Genomic DNA, 17586 nt, shown 5'->3' with positions numbered 1-17586 from the left:
TCCGAAACGCAGGACCCCCCCCAGCCCAATTTCCCTCACAACCGGCCATTGGGCACCCGTCCGCTCATCAGTTGCGAGCGCACCGAGTGACACCACTCCAAGCACTCGCTCGTCAGTCGACCTCTGTTGTTTTCATTTTTGCTTTTTTTGCGGCCGCGGGGAGGAGCTTTGTTGAATGACGAGAAAAAGCTTGGGACGCGAGTTGGCTCGACCCAGGGTATTGATGAAGAATGTAACCACGGTTACACACACGCGTACTCACTTCGGCGGTCAGACAAACAGAGGTAAAACGCGTTTTGCCACACACACACAGGTCTCGTGCGTTTGCTTTGAAGTCTTCCTCGTTTCGATTAGATAGCTATGGCGGGCTCGTTCATGCGCCCAACGTACCACACCCGCAGCAGAACGAGAGAAAGCAGGCGAGAGAAGGGCCGGCCTTGCAACACACACACCGCCATACTCGTGACAAAGACGGCAAGAAAGATCCCTTCGATCGAAAAGCACTTCGGCAGATGACATCTTATTATGGTAATTATGATTAAGGTCTCTCTGTAAAATGACTGTCCAAGAAAAGAGGTATCTTGAGATGAGGTGTGTAATTAAGTGGTGGTTTGCGAGAATTATTACGGTAGTGTGTGGTAAACTCGAGGTGTTGTTGCGTGTCTTATGAGAAGAATCGAAAGATGGGACGAGCAGACGAGGTCAACTGTCTCTCCTTTTCCCTCCGAGGAACGCAACATTACAGGAAAAGTAGAAGGTGAGACAAGAAAATGTGTGTAAAAAGAGAGGAACTGGAACTAATAGTGGCAGCCAAGCAAGTAACGCTAGCAGCAACAAGCAAATAGCACTCGTGCTCAAACTTTTGAGAGCAGAGTAAGCAACCCTCCCACCCAACCATGATAGCAGTAGTCAGTTCCTCAAATAGAAATCCCAACACCTTCACACCTTCCCAATAATCCCAACCGAAAAGCCTTCCCAGCCAGATAGAGAACTTGAAAACTAACAGATCGCTAAACTCGCAAGATGCTAAACACCAAAACAGCCAGCCGTTACCAGTGATGACTGTGGAAAAGGTGGTATTGACGTCGAGGAAACCATTCCACACGCCCAGATGTACTTCCCAATAGCCCGATTTTAGTTTTTAAGCCCCGCCAAGTCTCCCGAGCCGCCCAGCGTGACGTCGTTCAGAAGACGAGAAATCGCCTGCCGTTAGGAGATTATTTTTTTTTGGTTGTCATGTCCTTCATTAAGAGTCTGCGGTGCCTTCCAGAGGCCGCCTTACTCGTCCCGCTTCCTCTTCTTCTGCTTCTTGTCGTTGTCAGACATGGAACCAGTCGACGAACCGCTCGACACGGCGGCGACGGCGTTGTAGAGCGCGGCACCCAGGGCGTTGGAATCTTGGCTGTCGTACGACGAGGCCGACGACTCCTTCTGCCTCCTGAGCTCAGACTCGTCCATGACACCGAGGGTGACGGTGCCAGTGCCGTGGGTGCGCTGGTGCTGGGAGAGGTTGTCGCTGCGAGAGAACTTCTTGCCGCAGTCGGTGCACTCGAAGGGCTTCTCGTGCGTGTGCAGGGAGCGGTAGTGACGCTTGAGGTGCTCCTGGCGGCGGAAGCGGCGAGAGCAAAGCGAGCACACGAAGGTCTTGGAGGGATCCTCGGTGAGCGACTGCTTGCGGCCGCGGCGGCTGACGGGCTGCGAGGTGGGGGTGACGCTGTCCTCAGAGGCCGAGGGGACGCCAGAGCCGGACTCGGAAGCAGGAGCGGCCGACGCCTTGCTGCTGCGGTTGGCGTGAGACCGGCCCATGACGAAGTCGGAGTCGGAGTCGTCGGCGCGCCTCTTGGCGCGCCTCTTGTTCTTGGCCTCGGTCATGTCGTCGGAGAAGGAGCCGTCGGTGTCAGGAGTAGGGAGGCCGTGGTGAGCGAACTCGTCGCCGAAGTCGCTGAAGTTGTCCTCGTCGACCAGGTTGTCGTCCTCGAGCGAGAGCGAGGAGAAACCGGTGCGCTGGCGCTTGTTGCTGTGGAAGGCGGTGTTGTCGGCAGTGGGGAACTGGACAGCGTTGAAGTCGTCCTCGGAGTCGAGCTCGAAGAGGGGCTCGAAGGTCAGCTGTTGGGGGTTGGAGGTGAAGTCGGCGGCAGGCTGCTCGGCGCGGGCGGTGAAGGCGTCGCCACGGAGCATAAGCTTGTGCTCCTCGTCGTCGCCGGAGCACAGGGTGGGAAGGCAAGCAAAGTCGGTGTTGGAGGAGACGGTGAGGTTGCGCGGGTCGCAGAAGTCGGCCTCGCTGTCGATGGGGGTGCGCGGCAGCGGCGAGGGCGAGGGCGAGATTGAAGGGCACGAGGTGGCCGAAAGCAGATAAGAGGCGGCGGACGTTGTTTGGGGCTGGTCCAGGCACGGGTGCGAGGTAGGCGGTTGGATGAAGACTGCGCCCGGGTTAGCCAGGGTCCACGCTTCGCGGCTAAAGCAAACGCGTGACAAACGGCCGGAACCGCCAAACTCTAACCACACAACAAAAACAGGCAAAAGCACTTACCAGGCGTCATCGGCGGCGACTGCGACCGGGTCCACTCCTCGCCAGCCAGGATCTCGGAGAACACCTCCTCCTCGCAGCCCTGCTTCACGCCCTCCATGCACTCGAAGGTGCCGTTGACGGGGGTGGGCAGCGCATCGTAGATGGACGAGGGCGGGCTGGAGATGGCGCTGCACGACGAAGAGAGCGGCGGCGTGGCGGGCGGGAAGCGGAAGTCGAACTCAGACTCCAGGGGAGTCAGGTAGGCCGCGTCTTGCTGGATGAGGAGGGTGGGCTTCTGGTGGATGGGCTGGGGCGAGGCGAGCGGGGTCATCATCTGCGCGGGGTATGACCTTGCGGCGTAGGCGGTCTGCGAGCTGGAGGAGGAGGGGCGGCCATAGCACATGTTGGAGGTGTACATGTGCATGCTCTCGGGAGTGGAGCCCAGCTGGCCGGGGAAGGCCTGACCATGCGGGTGTGGTGTGAAGTGGCCGTGCTGGCGGTTCTCGGGGCTGGGATCCGGGTTGTAGTAGAAGAAAGGCGATTGACCCATCATCTGGGGCTGTGGTGCGAACGGGGACTCCATTGTATCTGTGTTCTATCGTGGAATGTCAGCTCCTCATTCCAGGCCCAGAATAGCAACACGGCGCGACTGACCTCGGACAAGACAAGGGCGCGGCGGGAATTAAGATGTTGTTGTTGTTGTTGTTACAGGTGATCCAAGGGATGTGTCGCGAGGTATTAGAGTAGTAGATGGTACAGGATGTCCAGAGTGGTCGAGGTGGTGTGTGTGTGTGTTTGGGCCGAATATCAACGCTGCGGTTCGCTCGAGAGAGTGACGGACAACAGCAATGGGAGGATATCCGAAGGCTGTCTACTAGGTCTAGAGGTTGTGTCCAAAAGAAGGGCTGATAACAATCGAGGCTACTGTTACACAAGAGACAGAAGGTCGAGAGCTATCGGGGAAAGCGAAGTAATAAACGGCAGTGTTCTGGAAGAAAAGGTGCGAAGGACAGAGTTGATAAACCCTGGGTTCAAGGAAAGGGCAACGAGTGGATGGGGCGTGGGTGTGGATAAGTAGGTGGGTGATCAGCGAAGGACGAGACAGGCGATTAAGTCTGAAGAAGAAAAGATGACCAGGCACAGTGGCAGAGGACGCGGAAATGGTTAACTACCATGGGAGGGGAAGTCGGGAAGGCGCAGCAGCGGAGCCATCGAGACATGGAGCGGTGCATGCGGCGCGACCCCTGCGGCCCTAATGCACAGGCGCGTTACGGCCCTGACTCGCACGCAGCACGGCGCACGCGGAGTGGGCTCGAGGGCCGCGCGGCATAGCGAGAGGCATATTTTTATGCCTGGTCGCAGCACTAGATATTGGCCGGCGACGCCCTGGCCTCTGCCTCACAGCCCGCCCGCCCCGGGCGAATGGCGGCGCGCGCCCGCCGCCTGCGAGATTACGACCCGCGCACCACCCACATCATCGCGAAGCCCGCGGCCATACGTGAAACCCTAGTGCGCTGCATAAAGCCAGTCGCGCTGCCTGCTGCGCGCTCGCGTGCCACACCCAGCGCGGCGAGCTGAGAGCGCGCCGCTGAGGGCCGCCCATTGGGCCTCGCGCGCCCGCGACCCGCCGCCCGCGGCCATACACGCAGTGTGACGGCCTGCGAAGCACTGCCGTTCAGTCTGTGTGACCGAGTCGCGCCCGCCTATCAGCCCGCGCCGCCTGGGGGCAATCGATATGTTGCCGCGAGACGTGCGACCCTGATTTTCTGCTTGGCCGGCCGCATGTGAAGTGCCATTTGTGGAGTCTGCCCACCTGAGCGTCACCTCTCGCGCTGCCGGTGAATCCCAGATCCAGATGTACAGGGTGCCACGCAAGACAGCACTATGATGTCGCCGCCTGCAGCGCCTGCAGCGCCTGCGCCCAGTGCGCCCGCTCGCTGTCATTGCTGTCGAGCGGGCTCGCGGGCACTGGTCCCGCAGCTTCACCGTCTTGCTGAAACGCCCTGGGCTGAACGTCTCATGCGACGCCATCGATCGCGGCATTCAGCCCGCCCGCCGTGTTGCTGCAGCGCCCGGCCGGCGCGACCGGTGCCTCGAGGCTGCTGCAGGAACAGCTGCCGGCGCAGCATTGGGCGGCGGCGTCGTGTTGCTGGCAGAGTGGCCGGCTCTGCGCTGTCGTCGCCGCCGCCCGCCGCGGCGACTGGTTTTCAGGTGTGTGGGGAAGAGCAGCTCATGGGTCTCTCAAGGGTCGACTGGTACGCTGCCGCAAGTGGTGCGACGCAGGACAGCTGTGCCATTCGTGGAGGGTCGGCGGCCCCGCTGACTGGCCGGGCAGGCTCTGCCCGACGCGCCTTCTCGAGCGATTCTGGCGAGCCATTCGGCTCGTTCGAGCTGCCCGCAGCCCGGCTGTTTCAACACCACAAGTGGGCAGCGTGATGGGCGACGAGACAGCCTCCGCCAGCGATAGGCGCCCGCTATCGCGCGTCGCACAACAACGCGCTCCCGCGCGCGCGCGCGCTAGAAGTTTTTGCCTCCACCTACCGACGACTGCGCGCCCGTCACCCGTCGCCGCCGTCAGCGTGCAGCCGCGCTCGTAAGTAAGGCCTTCAGCTGTGCCATTCTCGTGATGATCATGCAATCGCAGGCATAATCTTCGTACTGGGATGCTATTCTTGGTCCGGGCGCCGTCCAACAGCTCCCGTTCGGGCGGCAGCCAATGCATGCACAACCTCGGGTGCGCGGCAGGATCGGGACAAGCGGGTGCGGGCACGCACCACTTACGATGCACAACGACGCCGCGCCGCACGGCCCCCCCGGCCGTCATTCTGCTCTGTTCTCATCACTGCCAGCGCCCGCCGCCACTGGCTGCTGCGCGTCGAGAACGCAGGTCCGACCGCCCGACCCGTCCGGGGGCCCCCGATGCTGAGGGCGGCCGTTGGTCGCTAATGCCAGCCAATCGTCGCGATCGGCAGCTGTGCGGTTCTATCTCCACATGACTGCTGATGCCGACCTAATGCAGGAACGACGCAGGAACAACCACGGCTCGCCGCCCAGCGCGACCGTTTCAGCAACCCGCCGCCTCAGTCGGCTCTCACGCCTCAGGCAGCGGTCGCAGGCTTGCGGCGTGCCGGAGGGTATTACTCGCGACGTAGGCAGGTCCGCTGCGTGGATAACTCAAATGGTGTTGTCGGTCCGAGACGGGACCCTCTCGCGATTCAGCACGGCGCCCGCGGGACCTGGCGCTTGCCTCCATCCATATTAGCCTGTCCCGCGCGCTGGTGCCCTCCCAGAGCACTGGCGTCGGGGAAGCTGCACCTGGTTCCCTTAGCTCCTTCCAGTTCCCTCGCGCCCGTGCGCCCGGTGTGCGCGCCCCCCCAGACAGATCGACGTTATCAGACAGCCGAGATTGCGTAGAAGCTATCGGCTCTTCCATCGCTTCGAGTGGGCTTTCCAAGGTCTGACCCTGCTTTCTTCAGACGGCCCGCACCTGAATCAAAACACCCCACGCTTGGACGGCTTTGACTCGTGGTCCTGCTTCGGAGCACTGACACAGTGGTGACAAGACGCTGCGAGATCAGGTCGAACGATAAGAGCCACGGCGGGCCTTCCGCCGCAGGCCGCAGCACCGCGGCCAGACGGCGCCGCTCTGGGTCGCTCTCGCACCCCCGTGTGGCTGCGCCGCGAGTGAGGCGTGCGGCTAATTTGACGATGCTATCATTGTCCACGCGCTCGGGATGGCGGTGCCTCCAGCGAGATGGAAACCTCACGTCAGGATCTCCATCGAGTTAGCCTGCGATCGTGCTCTTCCGCTCCGGGAAAGCCATGATTGCCCTGGTGCTTTTCCGGAACACGCCACGGCTGCCGCGATCGTGGTTCGTGGAGAGGCCCTGGCTCGAGCTGGCGGTCCAGCGAAATGAGGTGTTCATGCCATTTTGTGGACCCTCGCCTCCAACAAGCAAGCCACGCACCGCGGGCCTGACGAAGGCGACGTGTGCTGGAAGCAAGTCTGCGCTGCCGTCCCCACAAGGACAGACCCTTCGGCGTCCGCGAACGATTGGTCGGACGGGCGTTGCTCGACACTGAAACCCGTCGATCCCGCACACCAGTGGACCCTTCGAAGCCGCATGGAAACGCCAAGAGCCGGCCATGAGTCGCGGTGCAGACGGCCTGGACTTCCCGATGGCCTCGACAGCGAGCACCGGTCAACGACACAGAGGCGGTCAAGTTCGACGTGCACACAGTGCAACTCACCGCAAAGACCGCTGGTCCTGGGGACGGCCACTGCTCCTAGGAACACCGGCCCGGGCCTGGTGCCGCTCCAGAGCATCTGGTCTGGACGGCTGATCATCGCACGAACAGAGCGGCGGCACGGCTGCCCAACTGCGCTGCGAACACTGGATCTGGAATTTGCATCGACTCACACCCTTCCGTTCGGACCGTTTTTGCCACAGCCGCCGGGACGGTTAACGTTACTCGTGAGATAAGCTGATGATAGAGGTGCTGGGACAGCGTGTGGTAATTGCGCGATGGGTAGGTAATACCTCACCAGATGCGCGGGGAGCTGACTCGGCGTGCGGGCACGCAAGAGTTGCGGAAGGCGAATTTCTGCTGGCGTTCGTGACGGCAGCACCGGTCGATGAAGTGGCGTTTGACGTCGGCGGTCTGCATATCACAGTCACGGCATCCAAAGCCATGTGCCCCGCCCTACGCCGGCGCCGCTTAGGGTCTACAGGTTGGACCGCTCTATTGAAACCATTATGACGGTGCTGAGCCCTTCGAGGGTCTCGGATATAGAAGATCATAGGGTAATCTCGTTGGATCCTCAAATCAGATGAACAGATCAAAGGCTCTCTAGCCGGTTACGGAACGGCGCAATCAGCCCAGCGTCCGGGGTGCAGGAGCAGCGCCAACTTTCCCACGTGGGATTCGAGGGCTGATGAAATCAGGACTGGGATTGGGATGATGTCGTCGCCGTTGCCACCCGGTGTCTATGTACCGTTCCCGCTGCAGGGCAAGGACGGAGTGCCCGCCAGGCCCAGATGTTTCGGAATGCTCGTGCCCGACGTGATCTGAGACAGGATGCAAAAAGTTTTCCAGCGATTTGACGCACGAGAGGGCAGAGCTGTGCGACGACGAGGGCGGCAGCCTGGTGCCGCGACAAGGGCCTGGCCCACGCCCCGGGCTCCCCGGCGCAGCCGCCGCTTGCGAGCCTATGGTGAGGCTATGTTGAGCAAAGACCGCGGCGTCGGGGACTGGGACCCCGTCGTTTGCCAGGCGAACACTCGCAGCTTTTGCGCACAGCGACGTTTTGGCGTTGCGTACGCCAGGGACACGGGTCGGAGATGAACGCGTTGAGGCGAAGGGCCGGCGGTGTACCGTGTTCGATGGAGGGTAGATGGGGATACGGATTCCAGAAGCGCCTCAGCGTCGTCCGCGCCTGCGCAAGCGCTCGTGAGGCGGCAACGCCTCGACTTGCTTGTGGGCATTGCGCGCGCGCGATATGCTTTCTGCCACTTGCAGGAGTGGGGGAGGGGGAGGGGCATGGTGTGTGTATGTACATGTACGGGCCTCAGAATTGAGTATGTTGAAGTCATGCCCGGCATGTGGCCGGGTCAGTCTCTTCCTATCATGTGTTTGGTGATACTTTGCGTATCGTTCATCACAGGCCTTGTGTTGAGAAAATTTCCCACGCCGGCTCGCCCACGAACCTTTTGTCGATTGGGCGCCGGAGAAACGCGGCGCCCGGCCAGCGCGCCGAGGATCAAGCGGGTGCGCTACAAAACTCTTCCCGCGCGCCCAACTCTGACAATTTTCTTCTTCGTGCGGCGACGTGACCGATATCTCCGTGTTGCTTGATTCATCTTTTTCAGTGATCAATACCAAGCGTCAGTCACGTCACAGAAGAAATATATTGCATACCGAAGCCCAAACACTTTACGGTGGCGCCTGGTCGAGTGGCGTTGTCGTTGGAGCGGTGATCGGACATACCCCCGTCCCCCCATGCGTGCAATCAATAGACCCTGGAGATCTCAATATGCTCGCCATCCCACAGCCGCGTGGTGGTGGCTTAAAGCACCAAAATAACCTGGACTGTGGTTGTATTTTTGGACAGCGGAGAGCTGCAGTCTGGTCTATGCCAAAAAGAACATAATGCTGCGTAATATGCCTGCAGATGAGCATTTCGCATGTCTGCCCGCTTTGCTCGCGGCCGTGACCGCAGGCTGGCGGCGGCACGGCGTGGCCGCCTTCTCTAGCCGTACCCCTCTACGCTTCGTCGCCGATCTTCTCCAGCTTGCCCATCTCCCGCTTCTCGCCAGACTCCCCTATTATCCTGATGCGGTCCAAGCGGACCTTCTCCCCGTCGCCTTCGCCGTCGACCACGAACATAACCAAGGAGGTAATATTCTGGAACTTGACATAGCGCAGCTCCAGCTTGGCGGTGCCGGTGCTCGTGTCCCAGTCTTCCGGCTTGATTGCGATCTCCTGCGTGGCCGGGATATCATCTGCCTCCTCGAACCCAAGGTTGTGGGCCCTGTTCGTGTAAAGCTTGATGGTGCGTGGCCGCATGGGGACCTCGTCGGCATCCTCGGAAGGCTGGGGCGGGAAGGACGTGAGGTGGATAGTGTGAACCTTGAGCGTCGACTGGAAGGGGATGTACAGCATGAGCTGCTCGTCGGTGTCGCTCTCGACCCAGTCCGGCGCGCCACCCGCCTTGGCCTTGCCCTTTGCCGCCTCCGCGCCCGACGGCTTGTTCGTGGCGAACAGCACGCGCGCACCTCCGGCTCCTTCGGTATCCGCGTTCAATAGATCGAGACCGCGGACATCGACGTGCTCCGTGGCATCGCCGTAGCCACGCGGAAGGCTAGCGCCAAGCCAGCCGCTGCCGGAGCTGCCGCTGGCCTCTCCAAAGCCGCCGGACGAGGCACCACCAGACTCAGCCTCGGCGGCGAGCTTCTTGACAGCCTCGGAAAGCTGGGCGGCGTTGGCTCCTCTTATTCTCGAAACCTCGCGGGTGTTTTTGAAGATCATGAAGGTGGGCATGGCAGTGATGCCGTACGTCTGCGCCACCTGCTGCTGGGTATCCGTGTTGACCTTGGTGAAGGTGATGATGTTGGGGCGCGAGAGCGAGGCGGACAGCTGCTCGTACAATGGAGCTATCGCCTTGCAGGGACCGCACCAGTCGGCGTAGACTACGCGCGACGGGTCAGTGCCGGCGGACTAGGCTGAGCGCGGTGCGCAGGCGGGGACTTACAATCGACGACGACGATGCGGGAGGACGACAGCAACGAGCTGAACTGCTCGGGAGACTCGATGCTGATGGTTTTGGACATGCTGGCTGCGGTGGCGGTAGAGAGGCGGGGTATCCGAGGATGGTGGGGGACTTGAGCTGGAGCTGGAGCTGGAGCTCAGGCTGCAACTGGGCTGTCGGCACTGCTTAGTCAACCGGCCGCCCGCATGTTTGCGCTGTTTGCTGCCGACGGGCCAGCCCGGCCAGCCCGGCCAGCCCGGCCGTCGCCGCAACGTGGTCCGCCCATCACCACCAGTTCTTCCCCCAGACTGGTGCTTTCTGACGTCAGCTGCGCGAGCTGCCACACTCCACGACATCTTGCAGCTCTAAAAATAAGCCGACAGGTACCCGGCTTTCTCTCTCTCCGCCCTTGGTCCCGCTCCTCTTCTTCGCTCCAGTCAATGAACTCGCCGCCGTCTAGGTACCTGCCACTGCAAAAGTTTTCATACGCCCAAAGGATGGCGGATTCGGCGCCATGAACTCTAAATATATCCGGACATGTCCGCACTCAATTCCGACATGCGCGGACGCCTTGCACATCCAGAGGCCATGGTCAGATCCGAAAGACGAATCCGCATTTGAACCCGCCGCGCGTGGAGGAGTGGTGTCATTCTGGGACCGAAGTCTCTGGCTCTGGCGACGGGCGCCATGGCGGCGACACCTGGACGATCGCGTCAATGGCGCCTTTCATTATTTCCGCTTAGCGCTGCACAATTGCTCTGTGGCCGGGAGAACCTGGGGACGGTAGGCTACTGATGGCATGATACAGAGCGCGGAGACTGGGGACTAGGGTGGAGCCAACGGCGACGAGGGCACCCTCCTGCCACTGCGGATCATCAAGATGCAAGATGGAGCGGGCCAAGTGACTGGCAATTCATAAGGCCGGTCTGACGAGCTGGCACGCAGGCCGATGGCACGCCCGAAGCCCTGGCTCTGGGTGCAAGGAAAGGGCATGCAGGCAGCCGTCGCTCACCCGTCCACTGGGTGTTTCACCAACGCACGGCGGCCACAAGACCGTGTATTGTGCCATCGGCAACTACTATGGTACAGCTCCCACGAGCGCAGGCGTTCGTTAGGGCCCGCTAGCGTACCACGGCCAGCACTGCCACCTCTGCCGCCGGGATCTTGCCTGGGGGGGCCTGGGGGGGTCTTCTTCATCCGGCACAAGCCACACCAGCTGCAGCCAGCGGCGGCGCGCTCGGACAGACTCCGCCCGACGCGACGTAGCCTACCACATTTCGGCGCGCGGACTGGAAATCCCCCAAGAGCTGGTCGGCCCGGAGCTTAGTTGGCGCGGTGGCAAGCGGGCGCTTTTCCCTTCGTCGACACAGTTTCTCAGATCCGTCCGGCCATGCAATTTCCCCATGCTTCCGCCTGGCCCTTGCTCCAGAAAAGCTCTGCGATGTGTCCACGGAACGGGAGCGCCATCCCGCGAGCATGTGCGCAGCGGCCCAAAGCTCTTGCTACCCTCTGGCTGCTCCGTCAGGCCGCCGCCGCCCGGCAGGGAAGATCCCTTCTGGTGCTGACTGCGAACTGCTGCACCGACTCCACCCCGGCGCCACAGCGTCGACATCTTCGATCAAATTGTCCTGCGTTCCCGATCTGGACGACGGCTGAGGCGCCGTCGCACCTGGCAAATTACCGATGAGAATCCGTGCCCGATAACAGAATCGCCCTCTCACACCATGGCGGTCGTGCCGATCTGTCTTCCAGGCCCGGGAGATATGAGGATAAGCACGAGAAAACCCTGACCTAGAGGATTTCCCTGCAGTAGTTCGTCTCGCCATGTGCTTATCCTTATCCAACCACCATCAGCGCTATCTTGCAGATCTGGAGTACTGGAGACCGCAGCGACGCCTCACGATTGACACGTGTGCCGTGCAAGAAACAACAACAGACTGCTAACTCCTTCGCCCTTCCAGCCAGATTCGGTAGCCAACCACTCGTTGTGCCACGGCACCCTAGGAGTCCTCCTGCATGCACAAGTCGTCGGATAGACTTTGGCCGTCCTTCCTTCCCGTTGCCCCAGCTCCCCTCCAATTGCCCTGCCAGCGTGGTCTCGGTCGTACATCTCACGACGGTCACGGTAGTTGCCTGGATGGCGTGCTCATCTGCCATCCTTCCACCCCGTCTTGCCCTCGTGGCGCGCGTCTGGACCACGCGAGCTCACTTCGTCTCAAACGCTCGGCCTGGATTGCACGCGTCATTGGCTTATCGCTATCCCCGACAATGGCGGACATGACAAGTAGGCACAGAGAAAGAGCGCACGCCCTGTTTTCCCTGTAGTTGTGCCCTTGGGCGCCACAGTCGTGGAGCGCGGATCTTTCTTTGCCTCTTCGTTGCTTTTTTCTGAAAGGTCCGAGGCTGGCGCCTTGGCGACGGCGGCGGCGGCGGCGGCGGCGGCGCTGTCTCCGCGAACTTTATGCAGGGCAAAGATTCGATAGTCGGGTCTACCTATGATTTTGCTTTTTTTCATGTCTCTCTTCCTTTCCCGCACGAGCCCCGCCACATGCGTATGCTAGCCCAGAGCCACCTCGGCCAGATCCTTGCGCTACCGTCGCGTGGCTATCGGAAAGTGGATTCTCGATCGCGTTTTGCTTTGCTTTTGACACAATCTGCCATCCATTGGGTCTCGATGCACTGTTGACTGTCGGCTAGTGGCTGGATGGAGGTTTGATCTGTACGAGAAATCTTCTGGAAGATCAGTCCCCTCCTCCCTCCCAATCTACGTCTCACAGGGCAGGGATCGATTGACGCAGGGTCCAGAGACTAACAGTAGCAGCGGCAGCGGCAGCAGCAGCAGCAGCAGCGAGACGCGTGCAGAATATGCAAATGCGTGCATTGGATTGCACATTCTGCACGCCCGCCCGCCGCTAGCTCATTCTCCTCCAAATCCCTCCCCCCCACGAGTCAAGGACGGGACGCCCGCGAAGGTCGGATCCGCGTGCGTGGTGTTGCGTCCCAAGGACGCGGTATGTGGGGCCGCTTGGCTGGTGCTGCCCGGCTGGACTGTGTGAATTTTCTGCATCTCTGGCCCTCGTGGCTGCGGGTGGTGGGATGGTGGCTGTGGCTCGTCAGGAGATTTAATATCCAGCCACGCGAGATTTTGCCGCCTTTTTGTGGCGCCTCGTATACCATGATGGACGGCCGGCGCCGGTGGAGCGGATGATTGTTATTTTTTTTTCCCCTTCTCTCCTCTTTTTGATTGAAGCTGACGATACCATCGGGGCTCGGGGAATATTGGGAGCGCCAGTAGATTTGTTTCTATTTTTTTTCTTTAGCGATGTGGCGAAGTATTATCCACGGGAAATTGAGCAGCTTGAGACTCGTGCTGGTTGAGGATTGCATCGCATCCCTCGGGGGCGGTGCTTCGCACTTCTCAAATCTCTCGAGCAGATGCGTGGAAGTGTCCCCCTGTCGGTTTCGATGTAGCCAGGCACTGCTTCCCCGTCGCTTTGTCTTCGCTTCTTCCGGAGGGCCCCGACGTCCCCCGTGAAGCGGATGGTCAGTTAGCAGGCTTGGGTCGTCTACGAGAGCCACCTCGTTGGAGTACTGAATGTGAGACCGTCCTTTCCAACAATTCGCTTCAATGGAATTGACTCGAGGTACACAGCGCAGCATGTTGCAGGAACTGCGCCCACATGCTTGCTTGAACTGCTCTCGTAGGAAGACAGTGACATCCTCGGCGGGCTATAGGGCTCACTTCTTCTGTAATACAGTAAGGCCCACTGTTGTTCAGTGCTGGCGAGGACTTCTGCGCTCCTTCGCCAGCATTGCATTCCGGGTTCTCGTCAGTACCTTATTGAGTAAATCGTGGATGTTCCAGGCAAGGCGAATGACAAAACGGGTGCTTACCGTCACCGCCCCAGTCTTCATCGTGGCTTCGCACAATACCTCAGAAGGAGGGTACCACTTCGATAGCACTGCAACTTTGGAATATCAGCAGAAGGCCTTCTTTGCAAACCAACATAGCCCTTTACATCAACTACGAAGTGTGGGGGGGAATTCATCAAGAGACCACGCGCAAGAAAAAGAGGAGATTTGCAGCGAAGGAAGCAGCCACAGAAACGACTATTCCCAGCTGACATGTGGGATATCATTTCAAGTGCGCTCCTACGCGTGATACGAAAAGGAAGATTCCAAATGAACCATGACCATTACGACCTGGCTGACTCGAGACTACCCAGGGATATCGAAGAGCTACAGAACAACCGCCGGAATCAAAAAGGCTCTTTGAAGACGGATGAGATGGGGCTGGAAAGAGGGCAACGTCCAGTCAAAGGGAAGAAGAGCTTGCACCCGTATATCCATCCCGGCTCTTGGACACGACGACGACGATTCCCATGACGGCGACAATCAGGACCAAGACTACAATGGCGAGGATCGGGGCGGGCGAGTAGATGCGGCGAGAGCGGCGGGTCAGCAGCGGTTGCTCTTCGGCGTCGCCGTCTTCTTCATCAGACTCGTTTCCGTTTCGGCTCCACCTGCGGTTCGACTCGGGGCTGTTCAAGGCCGGTAGGAAGTTCCCGGACTGATGGAGAGAGTGGTCCGGGTTGTCGTCATGACCGTGGCCGTGGCCACGATGGTGGTCGGGGCTGTGGGACGAGACGTCGGCCACATGCTGTCGTTGCGTGGGTCAATAGAAAACACAGAGGGGAAGAGAAGAGGCAGGGGTGGGGAGAGAGATTCTTACACCACCCGAGTCGTGTCCGTCAGCCATGGCTGTCGTTGCTGACAGCAGGGGCGGAGATGCGACACGAGCTTCTCGCTTCCTACTGGCCGGTCCCAGCGTGGTTTCTCGCTGCTTGACACTATCTGCAGGCTGCGTCGCGAGCAAGGCGTGGGGTGTTGTATGCGTGGAGCAGCAATCTCCGAGCGCGCGTCGATGAAGGTGATGGGAGCGTTGATCAACGAGGCGCAGCACTCAGCAGGCGACGGAAGGAGCAGTTGCTACCACAGGGTCCATGCCACAGCCTGGCCGAAGTAAGAAGGGAGTCAAAACAAAATACAGCTTCTTGCCTGATGACTGGCTTTATGCCCGCCAAAGGCCATCACATGCGTGGCGCCATAGGATGCTGCGATATGCACTCCGCATTTCTCGGATCCTCAACGTCCAGCATGCCAGTATCCGAGCACGTCATTGGGCGCGATGCACGCCATATCCGCCTTGCTTGTCCGACGGTGGTCGTGTGGTCGTGTGGTCCCCTTTGCCGATCGACGGTACGCGGGGTAGACATCACACCTACGTCACCCCAGCTTGATGCAATATCCGCCGAGATGAGTGTGTGTAACATCAAGTGCCTTGGCTGCCTGTGCACCTGCACCCTGCCCGTTGCGTCTGGACGTACATGCAAGACTGATCCTTCATCCTGGGTAGCAAAGTGTAAACATCCCACTCTGATAACAAATTACCCGCCCCGATTTGGCCCCCCTCCAGCGCCGAGTCGATGCAATAAACGAAAATAACCAGGGTATCAGCCATCAGCGCTGTCGCAACAATAACCCGTTCCTCTGCTCTCATATCTCCACCTTTAATTCCTTCACTTCCAACGTTTCCGAATCAATCACCACCACCGACCCCGTATCCTTGAACTTCGGCACTGCTATGAGCCGTACCAGCTGACCAGCCGGTCCCTCGATGACCCGGGTGCCGTACGACGGCTGGTTACCTGCAAAGTATACGTGCGGGCATTCTTTGATGAGGAGCGGGTCATCGTCCTGGAAAGGGTAGCACCCTGGATTTCCCCCACGTTAGTCTTAGCAACGGAAAAGATGGACAAAAAAAAGGGCGAAACTTACACAGTGTGTCCGGCGCGGTCGGGGCGTTGCACCTCCACCTGAGCATGCTTTCCATCATGTCCAATCGATCGTCGCTCTCCACGTACTTGAACACATCGCTCACGGGCTGTCCGCCATTGCCCAGAAACCTCCACCCTTCGACCTCGCCTTCCCACGGGTTCGTCACTGGGTCAAATAGACTGGGAGCTTCGTTGACCGCGCCCTGATGCGCAGGGCTCTTTGCATATAACCTTGCTTGGGGGAAGAGCGCAGCATGCATCGGCTGCTGCGGGATCTGCACATTCGCCGGGTCGGTCTGGCCGGGCAGCAAGGTGATGGCAATGGTGGGGAGAATCGATTCCAGGAAGTCGTCGAGGTTGGATGTGGGCGCAGCATTGTAAGACGCAGAGTCGTACCCGTACTTCTTGCCACTGTCCTTCTTGGTGGCTGCGAGCTCTTCGCGCGAGGGAATGGGACAAGCATTAGCGAGCGAATCGCCAGCGATGATCAAGCGCGATACTCCCGCCATATCAGCTTGGAACTCCGAGTTGCCAAGTTGGCCAGTCAGTGCATCGGCGAGAAGATCGAGCTGCAGCGCGTCGCTGTAGTCACCGCTAATCTGAAGGCCACTGACGAGGGCGATCTTGCTGCCCTTGTGGTTATCCCTGCTCTCAACCGTGCCGGCTACTGCGCTCGCGCTGTCCTCCAGCTCCCAGCGCTCAGGCTGGCGTGGCAAGTCAGCGACTTTGATTTCCAGAACATCGAACACGCCGTCGGAGGTCTCGGTGCCGATTGCAGCGATGATGGCGCCAGTAACAAGCAATGCATTCTCCAAACAGCGGCCAGCCAGGCGGAGACGACCAGACTCGTCTTCCAGCATGACCTGACGTCCGCCGTCGGGCGATATGTATTTTTCGCGAGGCGGGGGCGCGGATATCCAGTGCTGTTACACCGCCTTCAGCAACGGCCTCGCCTTGACATCTTTGCGGAAGCGGGTACTACCTCTTTTGAAATATCGTCCAGCACCCTTGGCTTCAGCGGCATCTCCATGAAGACGGTCCCAACGACCCAGCACAGCTCACCCTGCCTCACGTCCAGCACGCGCTCGACTTGGCGCGCCTTCTCGCCTCCAATCTACAAAACGCGCGGGTCAGCGCTCGTATGGTTGTGGCGGAGAGGGGCTGCAGCATGTACCGTGTAGCCGTTCCACTGCTCGGCGGCGTTCTTTTCAACGGCAGGCTTCAGCTGCACCAGTCGCAGGTAATACATATCGGCATACTGCTGCACATAGTGCCTGTCTGCGCCCTTGGGGAGCTCGAATGTGTCAAGCGACGTGTACGCGGGCGGTGCGTCTCGCGATGCGACGGGGAAACGGGAGTTCGAGCTGCAAGATCGGGTCAATGGCGAGACGGAAGAGGCCGGTCGACGGTATGGTGTACACACGATGGAACGCTACAAAGGTCGTCATGACATGCGGAGGGAGCCATGGCGAGAGCAATGCCGGGCGGCGTCGAGACAGCAAAGGGTGGTGGTTGCTCGCAAGGGCGCGGCAGAAATCGCGTCGCCGAAGCAATTTACGCGTCGGCGGCGGAGGACGCGCTTGTGGCCGACGTCATGTCGATCCCCGCACCTGTCGTCAACCACCAAACAAGCCGCATACATTTCTAAGCGTCTACGTCTGACTGTTCCTCCAAGGTTAGTCCGCCGGACCGAATCTCGGGCGCCTGCAGTTCTGATACCTGGGTGATGGTGCTCAATGCCCAACATCGACGGATCCGTCCGCACTGCTTGCGCAGCCGAGGTTCTGCGTCGACGCCAGGCAGAGCATTTTTGATCTTGCGCTTCTCGTGCCCGAGGGCACGGCAGCGGCCGCCAGCAATGGGATTTATGCTGAGGTCGCTGCGTTTCTGTCCGGTCCGCGCGTTCAAGCTCGCAAAGTCACCGCCGTCAGAGCGAGTGGAGAGCCACCCCATGCGAACCTCATACATTCCGTCCATCAGTCCACCAACAC

General features: G+C 60.0%; 4 protein-coding genes across 4 annotated transcripts; all 4 read right to left on the bottom strand.

Annotated features, from left to right (window-relative positions):
- Window positions 1–1278: 1278 nt before the first annotated feature.
- BKCO1_38000116 (zinc finger protein msn2 4) lies at window positions 1279–3092 on the bottom strand (the record flags this gene model as incomplete). The annotated part of the gene is made up of 2 exons (XM_020275218.1): window positions 1279–2420; window positions 2531–3092. 2 exons carry the CDS (start codon window positions 3090–3092, stop codon window positions 1279–1281), a joined length of 1704 nt encoding a protein of 567 aa, XP_020128670.1.
- Window positions 3093–8773: 5681 nt separating this feature from the next.
- BKCO1_38000115 (thioredoxin) lies at window positions 8774–9840 on the bottom strand (the record flags this gene model as incomplete). Its single annotated transcript, XM_020275217.1, has 2 exons — window positions 8774–9699; window positions 9762–9840. 2 exons carry the CDS (start codon window positions 9838–9840, stop codon window positions 8774–8776), a joined length of 1005 nt encoding a protein of 334 aa, XP_020128671.1.
- A 4233-nt stretch (window positions 9841–14073) lies between these two features.
- Window positions 14074–14517, bottom strand: BKCO1_38000114 (uncharacterized protein; the record flags this gene model as incomplete). The annotated part of the gene is made up of 2 exons (XM_020275216.1): window positions 14074–14418; window positions 14491–14517. 2 exons carry the CDS (start codon window positions 14515–14517, stop codon window positions 14074–14076), a joined length of 372 nt encoding a protein of 123 aa, XP_020128672.1.
- A 797-nt stretch (window positions 14518–15314) lies between these two features.
- On the bottom strand, window positions 15315–17563 carry BKCO1_38000113 (dna polymerase delta subunit 2; the record flags this gene model as incomplete). The annotated part of the gene is made up of 5 exons (XM_020275215.1): window positions 15315–15532; window positions 15597–16518; window positions 16578–16709; window positions 16770–16959; window positions 17259–17563. The coding sequence occupies 5 exons, from the start codon at window positions 17561–17563 to the stop codon at window positions 15315–15317; spliced, it is 1767 nt and encodes a 588-aa protein (XP_020128673.1).
- Between the last annotated feature and the right edge of the window lie 23 nt (window positions 17564–17586).

Source organism: Diplodia corticola (assembly GCF_001883845.1).
Source record: "Diplodia corticola strain CBS 112549 chromosome Unknown scaffold38, whole genome shotgun sequence".
Lineage (NCBI taxonomy): Eukaryota > Fungi > Ascomycota > Dothideomycetes > Botryosphaeriales > Botryosphaeriaceae > Diplodia > Diplodia corticola.
The sequence above is the reverse complement of the archived record's forward strand: the minus strand, read 5'-3'. Positions and strand labels throughout refer to the sequence as shown.